Source organism: Pristiophorus japonicus, chromosome 8 (genome assembly GCF_044704955.1).
Source record: "Pristiophorus japonicus isolate sPriJap1 chromosome 8, sPriJap1.hap1, whole genome shotgun sequence".
Lineage (NCBI taxonomy): Eukaryota > Metazoa > Chordata > Chondrichthyes > Pristiophoridae > Pristiophorus > Pristiophorus japonicus.
The window spans coordinates 207,648,257-207,664,676 of record NC_091984.1 but is presented as its reverse complement, the minus strand read 5'-3'; the positions used below and the strand labels follow the sequence as shown (position 1 = coordinate 207,664,676).

Below are 16,420 nucleotides of genomic sequence, written 5' to 3'. Positions count from 1 at the left end.
ATCAAATTTTTTGTCTCATAATACTCCTGTGAAGCGCCTTGGGATGTTTCACTACGTTAAAGACGCTATATAAATACAAGTTGTTGTTATATGGTTTTCTAGACCAATATGTCGAGGAACCAACTAGAGAGCTGGCCTCAGAGACTGGGTGATGTGTAATGAGAAAGGACTAATAAGCAATCTTGTTGTGTGAGGCCCCTTGGGGAAGAGTGACCATAATATGGTAGAATTCTTTATTAAGATGGAGAGTGACACAGTTAATTCAGAAACTAGGGTCCTGAACTTAAGGAAAGGTAATTTCGACTGTATGAGGCGTGAATTGGCTAGAATAGACTGGCAAAGGATACTTAAAGGGTTTACGGTGGATAAGCAATGGCAAACATATAAAGACCACATGGATGAACTTCAGCAATTGTACATCCCTGTCTGGAGTAAAAATAAAATGGGGAAGGTGGCTCAACCGTGGCTAACAAGGTAAATTAAGGATAGTGTTAAACCAAGGAAGAGGTATATAAATTGGCGAGAAAAAGCAACAAACCTGAGGACTGGGAGAAATTTAGAATTCAACAGAGGAGAACTAAGGGTTTAATTAAGAGCGGGAAAATAGAGCACGAGAGGAAGCTTGCAGGGAACATAAAAACTGACTGCAAAAGCTTCTATAAATATGTGAAGAGAAAAAGATTAGTGAAGACAAATGTAGGTCCCTTGCAGTTGGATTCAGCTGAATTTATAATGGGGAACAAAGAAATGGCAGACCAATTGAATCAATACTTCGGTAACCTTCCGGATGTACTAGGGACACTGGGTCTAGTGAGAAGGAGGAACTGAAGGATATTCTTATTAGGCGGGAAATTGTGTTAGGGAAATTGATGGGATTGAAGGCCGATAATTCCCGAGGCCTGATAGGCTGCATCCCATAGTACTTAAGGAAGTGGTCCTAGAAATGGTGGAAGCATTGGTGATCATGTTCCAACAGTCTATCGACTCTGGATCAGTTCCTATGGACTGGAGGGTAGCTAATGTAACACCACTTTTTAAAAAAGGAGGGAGAGTGAAAACGGTAAATATAGACTGGTTAGCCTGACATCAGTAGTGGGGAAAATGTTGGAATCAATCATTAAGGATGAAATAGCAGCGCATTTGGAAAGCAGTGACAGGATCGGTCCAAGTCAGCATGGATTTATGAAAGGGAAATCATGCTTGACGAATCTTCTGGAATTTTTTGAGGATGTAACTAGCAGAGTGGACAAGGGAGAACCAGTGGATGTGGTGTATTTGGACTTTCAAAAGGCTTTTGACAAGGTCCCGCACAAGAGATTAGTGTGCAAAATGAAAGCACATGGTATTGGGGGTAATGTACTGACGTGGATAGAGAACTGGTTGGCAGACAGAAAGCAGAGAGTCGGGATAAACGGGTCCTTTTCAGAATGGCAGGCAGTGACTAGTGGGGTGCCGCAGGGGTCAGTGCTGGGACCCCAGCTCTTTACAATATACATTAACGATTTAGATGAAGGAATTGAGTGCAATATCTCCAAGTTTGCAGATGACACTAAACTGGGTGGCGGTGTGAGCTGTGAGGAGGTCGCTAAGAGGCTGCAGGGTGACTTGGACAGGTTAGGCGAGTGGGCAAATGCATGGCAGATGCAGTATAATGTGGATAAATGTGAGGTTATCCATTTTGGGGGCAAAAACATGAAGGTAGAATATTATCTGAATGGCGGCAGATTAGGAAAAGGGGAGGTGCAACGTGACCTGGGTGTCATGGTTCATCAGTCATTGAAAGTTGGCATGCAGGTACAGCAGGCGGTGAAGAAGGCAAATGGTATGTTGGCCCTCATAGCTAGGGGATTTGAGTATAGGAGCAGGGAGGTCTTACTGCAGTTGGACAGGGCCTTGGTGAGGTCTCACCTGGAATATCGTGTTCAGTTTTGGTCTCCTAATCTGAGGAAGGACGTACTTGCTATTGAGAGAGTGCAGCGAAGGTTCACCAGACTAATTCCAGGGATGGCTGGACTGACATATGAGGAGAGACTGGATCAACTGGGCCTTTATTCACTGGAGTTTAGAAGGATGAGAGGGGATCTCATAGAAACGTATAAGATTCTGATGGGACTGGACAGGTTAGATGCGGGAAGAATGTTCCCAATGTTGGGGAAGTCCAGAACCAGGGGACATAGTCTTAGGATAAGGGGTAGGCCATTTAGGACTGAGATGAGGAGAAACCTCTTCACTCAGAGAGTTTTAACCGGTGGAATTCCCTGCCGCAGAGAGTTATTGATGCCAGTTCATTGGATATATTCAAGAGAGAGTTAGATATGGTCCTTACGGCTAAGGGGATCAAGGGGTATGGAGAGAAAGCAGGAAAGAGGTACTGAGGGAATGATCAGCCATGATCTTATTGAATGGCGATGCAGGCGCGGAGGGGCGAATGGCCTACTCCTGCACCTATTTTCTATGTTTCTATGAGTCCACAAGACTTTGCAGTGTATTCTCCAGACAGTGACAATTCCGAAAATCACGTCTTTGGTAGCTATAACATATAGAGAGATAGAGATAGAGATAGAGATACAACACACATGCACACGGAAGTAAATTGGCCCCATTTCTGAAAACTGCTTTCGTGTAACATTCAGCAACAACCTTCGTTATACTTTGTCAAACTTCAGGTAACAACCAGCGGCCCTTAAGCAAGTCGCTGCTTGGGATTATGGCTGATGACCAAAAGTTAGTGAGACTTTGAACAAATATTTTGTATTGGTCTTCATGGTAGAAGACACTAAAAACATCCCAAAAATAGATAATCAAAGGGCTATAGGGAGGGGGGAACTTAAAACAATCACTATCACTAAAGAAAAAGTACTCAGTAAAATAATGAGACTAAAGGTGGACAAGTCCCCTGGATCTGGTGGCCTGCATCCTAGGGTCTTAATAGAAGTGGCTGCAGAGATAGAGGATGCATTGGTTGCAAAATTCCCTGGATTCTGGAGAGGTTCCAGTGGATTGGAAATCCACAAATGTAACGCCTCTATTTTAAAAAAGGAGGGAGACAGAAAGCAGAACACTACAGACCAGTTAGCTTATCATTAGAAAAATGTTGGAGTCCATTATTAAGGAAGCAGCAGCAGGACATTTGGAAAAGGATAATACAGTCAGGCAGAGTCAGCATGGTTTTATGAAAGGGAAATCATGTTTGACAAATTTTCTGGAGTTCTTTGAGTAAGTAACGAGCAGGGTGGATAAGGGGGAACCAGTGGATGTGCTGTATTTGGATTTCCAGAAGGCATTTGACAAGGTGCCACATAAAAGGTTACTGCACAAGATAAAAGTTCACTGGGTTGGGGGTAATATATTAGCATGGATAGAGGATTGGCTAACTAACAGAAAACAGAGAGTCGGGGTAAATGGGTCATTTTCCGATTGGCAACCAGTAACTAGTGGATGCCGCAGGGATCAGTGCTGGGACCCCAACTATTTACAATCTATATTAGCAACTTGGAAGAAGGGACTGAGTGTAACGTAGCCAAGTTTACTGACGATACAAAAATGGGAGGAAAAGCAATGTGTAAGGAGGACACAGAAAATCTGCAAAAGGACAGACAGGCTAAGTGAGTAAGCAAAAATTTGATAGATGGAGTATAATGTTGGAAAGTGTGAGGTCATGCACTTTGGCAGAAAAAAATCAAAGAGCAAGTTATTATTTAAATGGAGAAAGATTGCAAAGTGCCGCAGTACAGCGGGACTTGGGGATACTTATGCATGAAATGCAAAAGGATAGTATGCAGGTACAGCAAGTAATCAGGAAGGCCAATGGTATCTTGGCCTTTATTGCAAAGGGGATGGAGTATAAAAGCAGGGAAGTCTTGCTACAGCTATATAAGGTATTGTTGAGGCCACACCTGGAATACTGCGTGCAGTTTTGGTTTCTATATTTACGAAAGGATATACTTGCTTTGGTGACAGTTCAGAGAAGGTTCACTAGGTTGATTCCGTGGATGAGGAGGTTGACGTTTGAGGAAAGGTTGAGTAGGTTGGGCCTCTACTCACTTGAATTCAGACGAATGAGAGGTGATCTTATTGAAACATATAAGATACTGACGGGGCTTGACAAGGTAGATGCAGAGAGGATGCTTCCACTCATGGGGGAATAAGGGGACGCCCATTTAGAACTGAGATGAGGATGAATTTCTTCTCTCGAAAATCTGTGGAATTCTCTGCCCCAGAGGCTGGGTCATTGAATATATTTAAGGTGGAGTTAGACAGATTTTTGAATGATAAGGGAGTGAAGGGTTATGGGGAGCGGGCAGGGAAGTGGAACTGAGCTCACCTAGATCAGATCAGCCATGATCTTATTAAATGGCGGAGCAGGCTCGAGGGACCAAATGGCCTACTCCTGCTCCTATTTCTTATGTACTTTGACCTAATACAATGTTGTCCTAACTTATTCAATGATTAGTGCAACAATGGTTATACATCCAGTGACATGTAAATATGTCCCTGGGTGTTGGAATACTGCTGCTTTCTATCTCCCACCTTTCTTAAGCTTCCCAATTTGACAACCTTTTGCAGATAATTTAAGCATTTTTAGGCCAGGCCACTAGGTGGAGTGCCTGGCATTATGGATACTCTATTTCATGTTATTTATGACTGTCTTGTCACATTGTATGTCTCAGTAGAGTGCAGTACATAACTGCAAAGAAGTCCATGTCCAGGCCCATCCATCCTCCATGCTGAGGATTAAACCTAATACTGTTCTGTTTCAACTGCTTCTTGCTCCGAAATATGCAAGCATTATTCAGTAAGTACAAACACGTATTTTGTTTGTTTGAAACTCGCCCTTTGGCATGCAGCAAGCTAAGAGCCAAATCTACCTGGTTGTAGTCTCAAGGTAAAAAGCTGGGGCAATCAGCAGTGTGTCTGAAGTTGGCAAGAGCAAGTCAAAGCGGGACCATGAGGGAGGTGCAGTAGGGTCGGAGTAATGAGTGAGTAGAGCAAGGCCCAAGGACAAGGCCCAAAGGGCAAGCTTGTGTGACACTGGGCTTGTTCAGCTTGGTGATCAGGAGGCATTTGATGGTATCTAAGCCAGTGGCATTTTCATTGACTACAATTTTTTAACACTTATTTTTTAGCTGTACCGTTTAAAGTGTGAATTTAGTAATAGAATCTGCAGTGACAGAAAATGATGACAAAATCTAAAGAGGTTTGCAATCGAGACATTAGCTCTTGATCTTATGAAGTGCCAGTGGATCCCCCGTGGCAGTGCTCCCGATAAGTGCGAGCATACACTGCTCCATCAGGAGAGAAGCATCACACCTTGCTTTTGCTCAGGTGGAGCTATGTCTAACTGACAGATTCTAAAGGTCAATTGGACAGTACTTTCCGTCGCCGAGAAATGTCTCTGTCGAGTGCCAGGTGTATTAAATCCACCCAGATCGAAATCATAAAAACCCGAGGCAGAATGAGGAAATGACTGGTTTGTTTTAAACGTGACACAGAAATTAGCACATGATAAAAATGTGGCACCTGAAGTGTTACAGTTGTACCTCAAAACCTGAATGTATGCCAGAAACAAGTAGGAGGATATTTTGTGCTAGAAGGACTGTACCATGTAAAACAATGTATTATTCTGTTGCTAAAGTATAGTGGTATGCCATTTGAGGCTACAAAGTCTAATTGACAAATAAAGACTGGGTAAGTCAATACATCGGTCAATTAAGAAGCTGCACAAAGCCCTAGGTATTTTATATTGCTTGAGAGTTTGTCTGTAGAATCCAAATGATTATCTTTGTTTCTTTATTTTCTTTTCAATAAAATGTGACAGAAATATACATTGCCAGTATGTAACACCTCAAATTTAAAATTATTTCTCAGGATGTGCAAGTCAGTGGCATGGCCAGCATATAGTGCCCATCCCTAGTTGACCTGACAACCGAGTGGAGGTTGTTAGGCCACTTCAGAGAGCAATTAAGAGTCAACCACATTGGTGTGGGACAGGATGTGCACACGATAAATTTAAACTTGTCTATGTTTAATTTTTTTTAAACTTCTAAAGCTCCACCACAGCATTTATAAACAAAATTAAACAAATAATCCAACTGTGCATCTCAAACAGACAGACACTAATCTGGAACAAACCAACTCTCTGGGGGGGGGGGGCGGCAGATATCTGAGCTCGTTCACTTGTGGTTTTGAGCAGCGTCAGCAAGCCCTCGGATCAGCAGAATAAAGAGGTGGACAAATAAAGCCTGTTTGCAGGTGCCAGGCATGATCAAAGATAATTACCCCGGGAATGTTGCTGGCTCCGGGGGTAGCCCAGCCCTGCCCTGCCCTGTTGCACTCACCTCAATGCCCTGGCGAGTGGCTTCCACGACATCCAGCAATTGGTTTACATTTGCATTTAAAATTAGCAGGGAGGAAAAAAAGTAACTTGCAACACAATACCCGTCCCCTTCGAAGAGGGGAAGAGAAAATTTGGTGGAAAAAGAGAGCAAAATTTAAAATTACTATTTCAGGAAGTTAGAAAACAAAGAATATGTTTGCTGGGAGGGCTGATACAGGGTTCCGCCCACTCAGCTGTCTAAAGAGGTATCATTAGACTGTTGAGGCAATGCCAGATAAGGAAAGTGTAGGTGGATGGATATACATCACTGCCTCAGGCAGTGTAGATTAGTACTATGGGATTGCACTAGTGTTTCAAAAATAGCCCGACATTTAAATGCAGTCTTCAGTAACCATCTAATGATGCGAGCTGAGAAACTTTGTGTACAACCGTCACTTACCTTGATGTATAGAATCTGTGTTTCCATCAACAGAGACTGTCTGCATGATGTCGGAGTGAGAAGTAGTGAGCAGTTCCACATCGGCTCCATCAGACCTGCAATCAGACAAGTAGAAACATTTCACGCAGTTTCCACAGCTGTCCTAACTTGTACTGGAATGCATGTAGCCTGCAAAGTGTCCAAAAACCTGAAGGATTCCAGTAAATGGCTCTTTGGAGCAAATGGAAGGTGGCATCATACAACATCTCATGATAATCAGATTTGTCATCATCCTATTGTCTTTGAACAGCAGGTTCAGACATTTCCCATTCCTAAACTAGCAAATACGCAAGCCAGCTCAAATAAAAGAACAATATTTCCCAGGGTTTGATACGTAGTCTTCTCAAAACAATGTTAAAACAAAAACAAAATGCAACACTTTTTACACAGAACTATTTGATAAGATCTTAGATTACTTGTTTAAATAGCACACAGACATTGCGAGAGCGTAACCAGTTACTGCACTCAATCTTATCCTTAGAACAGCTCTCATGTCAGTGAGCTTTCTTTTCCTGATTTCTCCTGTGCCAGTTTTCTCCCCCTACGTTAGGTTCAGTCGCTACCCAGCAGCACCTACTACAGTCTAACCATGGGCTCTGGTAGGTCAGGCGCTCTAGGGCATCCGATAATGGCACGCTCAAGTTAAACGATAAAAGAGCAGTATTACAAGATAAATAACCCATATGGTTACTGTCGTTTGTGTGTTTTAAATCCTCCTGCTGCCTTCCTATCAAAGCATGTCCGATGTTGGGAGCTAGAGACATGGTTATTAACAGCCGTAAAGCCTCATCCTAGTAATCATGGCCTCTGGTACCCTGTTTATATTATAAAGAAAGAAAGACTTGCATTTATGTCCCAAAGTGCTTTACAGCCAATGAAGTACTTTTGGAGTGTAATCACTGTTGTAATGTAGGAAACACAGCAGCAAATTTGCGCACAACAAGCTCCCACAAACAGCAATGTGTTCATGACCAGATAATCTGTTTTAGTGATGTTGATTGAGAGATAAATATTGGACAGGACACCAGAGATAACACCCTTGCTCTTCCTCGAAATAGTGGGATCTTTTACCGTCCACCTAGTATTGCACTGCTAGTAGAAGCAGTTCTGTAATAGGCTAGCACTCCTGGTGCTCTGAAGCCTGCCACATTGATGCAGTGGGATCCGCCATGCAGTATCAGCAGCAAAAGACAAATGAGCGCGCAGAGTTTATCTTGTTGAAACTCATGAATCATAACTGGGAAAGATCCTAACAGGCCAACAAGCAGAAAAAGGCATCACTGGTAAACCAGAGCTTCCATCCTGCCTGTAACGAGAGAAGATGGTGGCTAGTGCTGGCAGCAGCACTGCTGCGTCTGGAGGAGACCATTCTTTGTGTCACCTCATTTACATTACAGTACTGCTACCAAAGGCAGGGCTGCTGTCACAGCTCAGCACAGTCACATAAAGTAGACATTAGCGGCACTCTCTGGAGGTGGCAAGTAACTGAGCTCATTCATTTGTGCTTTTAAGCAGGTTCAGCAAGCCCTCGGTTCAGCAGAATGAAGCGGTAGCCACTCTATAACACACATATAGTGTGTTTCTTGCTCACAAAGCAGCATCACAAGCTGGTTCTTTTATTAGATTTTTAGTCAGAGACCTTAATGGGGTAATTGGCTATGAAGGGGAAAAGGATACAATAAAAAAAGGAAAAGGATTTATTAGATTATAGACAGGCTTAAATAAAGGATTTCATTGGCAGTGCAAAAAAGCAAAACCCAAATTAAAGCCCCATTTACACTCCTCAGCTCAAGAGCTGCTGTACGAAATCACCAGACTCAGAACCAATGACAGAAAATCAGCATAGAGATTTCTATTTAAAAATATATATATACACACATATATATAAAGCATCCTGTTTATGACTGATGAACAAATACATTGATAATTCACATAAAAAGACAATTTCTGTAGCTGATTGCTGGTTGGCTGTCTGAACTATTACTGTATTTCAGTGCTAATCTGCCAAAATAAACACTGAACGTTGCCAGCTCACGTCACACTGGAAGGCAACTGTCTATATTTCAATACATCATGACCATGTGAAATAAGGCTTGGAAAAGGGTGCAAAGAATTCAGGATATGGGCTACAGGCAATCTGTGCGTCAGTGGGGTCCAGGCCAAGCCAAGCTATCATTATTTTTCACAGAGCCGGTCAGGAAATGTGCATCTAATTCATGGAAACATAAGGCAAGCGGCTGAGAGAAGACGGGGTGCTGAGTTCTGTAAATCACACCATGATTAATTGCTGACACAGTTCTCGGTATTTGAATAACAGGAAAAGCCTCTCACTGAGGCAATCAGGGGGCCCAGATGACACACAAACCCTGCAGGCCAACATGTGCTTCCTGAGTTTCCTGTGCTAGAAGCAGCTATTGTCACCATCGATCGAGATAACTGCAACAAAAAAAAAATTCTCTTCTTACTCCTTTTATTCACCTCGATCTTCCAATTCCAGATTTAAACATTTCACACTTTACAAATGAAACAAAAAACTGTTGCACTTTTTTGAAATTCTTATTTCAAGTCATTTGTGGTTGGCATTTCATTACTGAAATTAACCATACTTTCAGTCCTGCATCTAAACAGTGAAATACATTCAAGTCATTACAGATAGTGAATTACTTTCACATTCATAAAACTACCTGAAATGGGGCTGGTAATTCACTTAAATGGAATGGTATCTCATTGAAACATACAAGATTCTTAGAGGGTTTGGCAGAGTAGATGCTAAGAGGTTGTTTCCCCTTGATCGAGAGTCTAGAACTAGGGGGCATTGTCTCAGGAGACGGGGTCAGTCATTTAAGACTGAGATGAGGAGAAATTTCTTCACTCAGAGGATTGTGAAACCTTGGAATTCTCTACCCCAAAGGCCTGTGGATGCTCATTGAGAGGCCGTTCAGCTGCTCTGAGTGTGGGAAGGGATTCACTTGTTCATCCAACCTTCTAAAGGATGGGAGAAAGACAGGAGAGGGAAAGGATCTCAGCTCGGAAAATCAAGGGAGTCAAGGGTTATGGGGAGCGGGCAGGGGAGTGGAGTTGAGGCCAAGATCAGATCAGCCATGATCTTATTGAATGGCGGAGCAGGCTCGAGGGGCCGTAAGGCCTACTCCTGCTCCTATTTCTTATGTTCTTATGTTGAGTATATTCAAGGCTGAGGTAGGGAGATTTCTGGACTCTAGGGGAATCAAGGGATATGGGGATAGGATAGAAAAGTGGAGTTGAGGTCAAAGATCACCCATGATCTTATCGAATAGCAGAGCAGGCTCGAGGGGCAGTATGGCCTACTCCTGCTCCTATTTATTATGTTCGTATGTGTCATTTTAACAAACTAACTCTGGGTAAGTCCCTCAGGCTGCTGTTTAGTTTCTAAAATCACAATTTAAAAAAAATGACAATAAATCACAATATTCTCAGAAGAATACTTCAAAGGAATCCCTATAATATCCTTGCCATGGAATATTTATGGGAGAAAAATCCCCAGCACCTAAATTAAAAAGTGTATTTGTAAGTAAACATGTCCTTGGAAAATTCTCCAGTAAAAGTAATGGGCAGTAGGACATGCTGGGGGCTCAGCTTAAGCAAAGATACACTGCGTATAACTCAGCAAGCCAACCTCGGAAACAGTGCAAAACACTGCAGCAACGTACATTTATATAGTGCCTTTATAGAAAAACATCCCAAGGTGCTTCAGAGAAATGTAATCAGACAAAAATTTATATGAAGCCAAAAAAGGAGATATTAGGAGGGGTTACAAAAGCATGGTCTAAGAGGTAGGTTTCAAGGAGTGTCTTAAAGGAGGAGAGAGAAGTGAAGACATTTAAGGAAGTAATTGGGGCCTAAATGACTGAAGGCACTGCTTCCAATGATGGGGTGAAGGGAATGGGAGATGCATAAGAGGCCCGTGTTGGAGGAATAGAGTTCCCAGAAGGTAGTAGGGCTGGAGGAGGTAACACAGAAAGGGAGTGGCGAGGCCATGCAAGGGATGTGTACACAAGGCTGAAAATGTTAAATTGTATGGACCAGCAAGCACATGCATAATGTGTGAGTGTGATTTGGTGTAGGCAACGATACGGGCGGCAGACTTTTAGACAAGCTCAAGTTTATGGAGGGTGGAGGATGGGAGAGTGGCCAGGTGAGCATTGGAATAGTCGAGTCTGGAGATAACAAAAGCATGATTGAGGGTTTCAGCAGCAGATGAGGCAGTAATGATTTGGGCGATGTTAGAGGTTGAAGGCGGCAGTTTTTGTGATGGAGAAGATATGTGGTCGGAAGCTCAGCTTCAAATAGGACTCTGAGGTTGCAAATAGCCTAGCTCAGACTGAGACACTGGACAAGGAGGGAAACAGAATCGGTGACAAGGGACAGAGGTTTATGGCATTGGCCGAAGACAATGCCTTTGGTCTTCAGAATGTTTAATTGGAGGAAATTGTGGCTCATCCAGGACTGGATGTCAGACAAGCAGGCTGACAACACAGAGGTAGTAGATGGGTCCTCCCACATTCTACTCTACGTAAAGAGGTGATCCAAAATTCGGCTGCTCATGTCCTAACTCGCACCAAGTCCCACTCACCCTTCACCCCTGTCCTCGCTAACTTACATTGGCTCCCAGTTAAGTAACACCTCAATTTCAAAACTCTCATCCTTGTTTTCAAATTCCTCTACGGCCTCGCCCCTCCCTATCTTTGTAATCTCCTTCAGCTCCACAAACCCCCCCCCCCCCTCCCGCAAGATGTCTGCGCTCCTCTAATTCTGCCCTCTTGAGCATCCCTGATTATAATCGCTCAACCATTGGTGGCCGAGCCTTCTGTTGCCTTGGCCCTAGGCTCTGTCTAAACCTCTCTATCTCTCTTTCCTCCTTCAAGACGCTCCTTAAAACCTACCTCTTTGACCGAGCTTTTGGTCACCTTCCCTAATTTCTCCTTATGCAGCTCAGTGTCAATTTTTTAATCTCATAATACTTCTGTGAAGCGCCTTGGAACGTTTCACTACGTTAAAGGCGCTATATAAATACAAGTTGTTGTTGTAGTACAGGCAATGTGCTGAGCTTTTAAAAAATACACACGTACACACACACACAGATATAGATCTAGATAAAATGCTCACTCTATAGCTCAGTACGTAACTGCCCAGTATGGTACTGTATCCCACAGATGTTACAAGATCTTGGGTTCAATCCCTAGCAAGGGCTGAGCTACAGTTAGATATCGGAATAGAAAGAGGGAAAATGGCCTGGGTTCCCAGTCCTGATCACTGTCTAGTGACCCCTCCTGGAAAGTGTGCATATGTAGGCATCATTTTGTTTTATTCGTTCCGGGATGTGGGCGTCGCTGGCAAAGCCAACATTTATTGCCCATCCCTAATTGCCCACGAGAACATGGTGATGAGCCACCTTCTTGAACTGTTGCTGTCCTTGTTGTAGTGTATGTAGGCACCTTTAATAATGACTCCACGAGGCAGGGTATGATACTTAAACTGTGCAGACCTGTAGTCCTTTATTTACAGCTCCTGAGTGACGACAACAAGCTGTGTGTGCCTTTTTATACTGGGTTACCTGCAATGTGCAGGTAACCCTTAGGTCTCCAGCAGCAGCACCCTCTGGTGTACAGGCAAGGTGTGTACAGTGTAAAGGTACATTCAGTGTTGCAGACATCACACAGTAAACAGGCATGCATACACAACAACACTTGTGGTGAAGGTACTCCCAGCGACGATGATGGAATGGCGATATATTTCCAAGTCAGGACTTGGAGGGGAACGTGGAGGTGATGGTGTTCCCATGCGCCTGCTGCCCATATCCTTCTAGGTGGTAAAGGTCATGGGTTTGGGAGGTGCTGCTGAAGAAGCCTTGGTACACACTGCATGCACGGTGCACCGGTGGTGGAGGGAATGAATATTGAAGGTGGTGGATGGATGAAGCAACTGAAGATGGTTGGGCCTAGGCCACTGCCCTGAGGAACTCCTCAACGATGTCATGGGATGATTGACCTCCAACAATCACAACCATCTTCCTTTGTGCTACGTATGACTCCAGCCAGTGGAGAGTTTTCCCCCTGATTCCCACTGACTTCAGTTTTACTAGGGCTCCTTGATGCCACATTCGCTCAAATGCTCCTTGATGTCAAGGGCAATCACTCTCATTTCACCTCTGGATTTCAGCTCTTTTGTCCAAGTTTGGACCAAGGCTATATGAGGTCTGGAGCCGAGTGGTCCTGGCGGAACCCAAACTGAGCATCGATGAGCAGGAAATTGTTGAGTAAGTGCCGCTTGATAGCACTGTCAATGACACCTTCCTTTACTGATGACTGAGAGTAGACTGATTAGGCGGTAATTGGCCGGATTGGATTTGTCCTGCTTTTTGTTGACAGGACATACCTGGGCAGTTTTCCATATTGTCGGGTAGATGCCAGTATTGTAGCTGTACCGGAACAGCTTGGCTAGAGGCGCAGCTAGTTCTGGAGCATAAGTTTTCAGCATGACAGCCGGGATGTTGTCGGGGCCCATAGCCTTTGCTGTATCCAGCGCGATGAGCCATTTCTTGATATCACGTGGAGAGAATCGAATTGCCTGAAGACTGGCTTCTGTGATGGTGGGACCTCAGGAGGAGGCCGATATGAATTATACACTCGGCACTTCTGGCTGAAGATGGTTGCAAACACTTCACCTTGTCTTTAGCACTTGCTTGCTGGGCTCAGCCATCATTGAGGGTGGGGATATTCATGGAGCCTCCTCCTCCCGTTATTGTTTAATTGTCCACCACCATTCACGACTGGATGTGGCAGGACTGCAGAGCTTGTGCACTGGTGCTTAGCCAGAGGTGCCCCGTTTGCTCCACTCCGCTGCAGTTTGCATGGATTGTCCCTCTAAGCCACTGAGAGATGTAATCGGTATAATATTTTAAAATCATATTTGGAAAATCATTTGTGCAATTACCCAGATCAGCATTACTTCCATTTCAACTTTTTGAAGTTTACATAACTTGTCCAACTCATTTTGTAATTTTTGAGCTGCCTCTTCCAGTTTCACTGCCCCTCCTAGTTTTGCGTTATCTGCAACTCTGACCACTTTGCATTGCGTTTCTGAATCCAGGTCATTTATGTAAATTAGAAACAGTCGAGCTCCCTGAAACACCCCACTCAGTATTCCCCCCCTCCCCCCCACCCCCATTCTGACATAATTCCTCTATTGAGTACTCGTTTCCTACTCTTCAGATAGTTTCTTGTCCATTCCCAAAGTTTATGCTGAATCACCACAGCGTTGAGTTCAATTAATAACTTTTTATGTGAAACTTTATCAAAACACTTTTTGGAAATCAAGGTTCACCACGTCAGAGCTTCGCACGGTCCACTTCTTCAAAAAAAAGCCAAGGAGGTTGGCCAGGCAGCATCTTCCCCTTCTCAATCCATATTGACTACTGTTTATCCGATTTCTATTGCACAGATGATCTTCCAGGTTACTCCCGATAGTCGATTCCATTATTTTACAGGAAATGGCAGCAAGATCAATTGGTGTGTAGTTGCCTGTATCACCCTTTTTGCAAATGGGCACCATGTTACCAATTCACTCAAAGCAGACTATTTTGTCCTTGTATAAGACCTTGGTAGGCCTCAGTTAAAATCATGTGTCCAGTTTTGCACTCCTCACATGGTGGGTGATATTAAGGATTTAGAAAGGGTGCAGAGGAAGACCCCAAGATTAATTCCCAGTTTAAAGCATTTAGTTACCAAGAAAGGCTAAAAGAGCTGAAACTCCATGCTTCAGAGAAGCACTGACTTAGGGGTGATATGATCGAGGTTTATAAGATGATGAAGGGAACAGATTCTCTTTGTGTAGACAGTTTGTTTCAATGAAGTAGATTAACGAGAACCCAGGGTCACAATCTCAAGTTATGCAAGGCCAGAACTAGGTTAGCTGTTAAGAGGTAGTTCATTTCCCAGAGATTAGTGAACCTGTGGTAACAGGCTGCCAGCTCATGCGGTGAACTTTGACTCGCTGAATTTCTTCAAGTGAGAGCTGGAGCTGTTTCTGGCAAGGCCAGAGATTACCTCGAACAAGAGACAGGTACTGTATGACATTAATCAGGGACAGAGTGATCCGCTTGTCTAGTTTCGATCATCGAAGTGGGGTCAGAGAGAACCTTTCCAGATAGCTGGCCTGGGTTTTTTGATCTGTTTTTTCATCTCTCCCAGGAGATTACTTGACTTTTGGGTTGGGTGGGGTATATATTGTGATGCACAAGGCATTGCAGTTGTGTGGGGCAGGCTGGATGGACCAGTGCATTTTCTATCTACTGATACCTCCTCAGTGTCCACTAACTCCTGGTGTCACGTCAAATGGTGTACCTGTCTCATGCCCTGGGTGTTTGCCAGTGCAAGTACAGGATTAATCACTGATGCTGTGCAGAGCAATGAAAAATCTCATGATTTACACCATACTTATTTTACAGCTTTACATTGACTGGCAACTAAAGCAAGTTATTTGACACTGGTGCAACCAAGACCTTTCCTGAGGCAGTTTCACTGGGTGCCTATGAATGCCGCTACAGACAGTGGCTGCTGCTAGTGGCACCTGCACCAGGTCTGCCATTTTTCGTCTGGGCCATTGGTCAGCTGGCCTCTTAGCATGACTATACAGACCAACAGTGTCTTGAAGGTGACTAGGCTGACACTCCAGTGCAATGCTAAGGGAGTGCTGCACTGTCAGAGGTGCCGTCTTTTGGATGAGACAATAAACCGATGCCCTGTCTGTCCTCTCATAAAAGATCCCAAGGCACTATTTTGAAGAAGAGCAGGGGAGTTATCCCCAGTGGCCTGGCCAATATTTATCCCTCAAGCAACATCACTAAAACAGATTATCTGGCCATGATCACATTGCTGTTTGTGGGAGCTTGCTGTGTGCAAATTGGCTGCAGTGTTTCCTACATTACAACAGTGACTACACTCCAAAAGTACTTCATTTCTGACAGGCCCAACTCATCTATCCACTGAAAATAATGAAATGCACTACAGGTAACTCTCGTTTATCCGGATACGGATGTAACGGAATTAAAATATTGCGTCGCCACTTCTCACCCGTAACACTTCGACATAGATCATATCCAGATCCTTCAGTTACAAAATCGGTGTGTGTGTGTGTGTGCACGCTGCTGCAGCCACTGACGTTGGGAACGGGGGCAGTGCCAGCACCGGGTTCCAGGCACAAAACGCAGTCCGGAGAGTGCACTCCAGAACCCCGGAGCTAGACAATCTCCTCCTCGAGGCCACGTGCAGCCACTCCCAGTGCAGCATTCGTCCCTCCGCGATTACAGTCCGGGGGAAGTATAAACATGCTGGTAATGTCCATCTTTTGTATACTTAACTGCCTTGTAGCTGATTGTATTTATTCATTAAAGTTTTAACTTTAAAATGTAAACTCGCCCTAACGGAAAATTCGTTTACCCGGAATTGCCGAATCCCCAAGCGATCCGGATAAACGAGAGTTTCCTGTATTTTCAAATGATATCAATCATTATTTTATCAGAAACTGTAATATTGTAGATTGGCGCGTTTGCAAGGAATATTGGAAAG

General features: G+C 43.9%; 1 protein-coding gene across 3 annotated transcripts in view; it reads right to left on the bottom strand.

The window, feature by feature from the left end:
* The window catches only part of sh2b3 (SH2B adaptor protein 3), a 238,434-nt gene that overhangs the window by 35,615 nt on the left and 186,399 nt on the right, over window positions 1-16,420 (bottom strand). For all 3 annotated transcript variants that reach the window (XM_070887858.1, XM_070887856.1, XM_070887857.1), the window contains exon 5: window positions 6,777-6,871. In XM_070887858.1, the coding sequence (XP_070743959.1) occupies window positions 6,777-6,871 (95 nt within the window). The remainder of the gene's footprint in view (window positions 1-6,776; window positions 6,872-16,420) is intronic.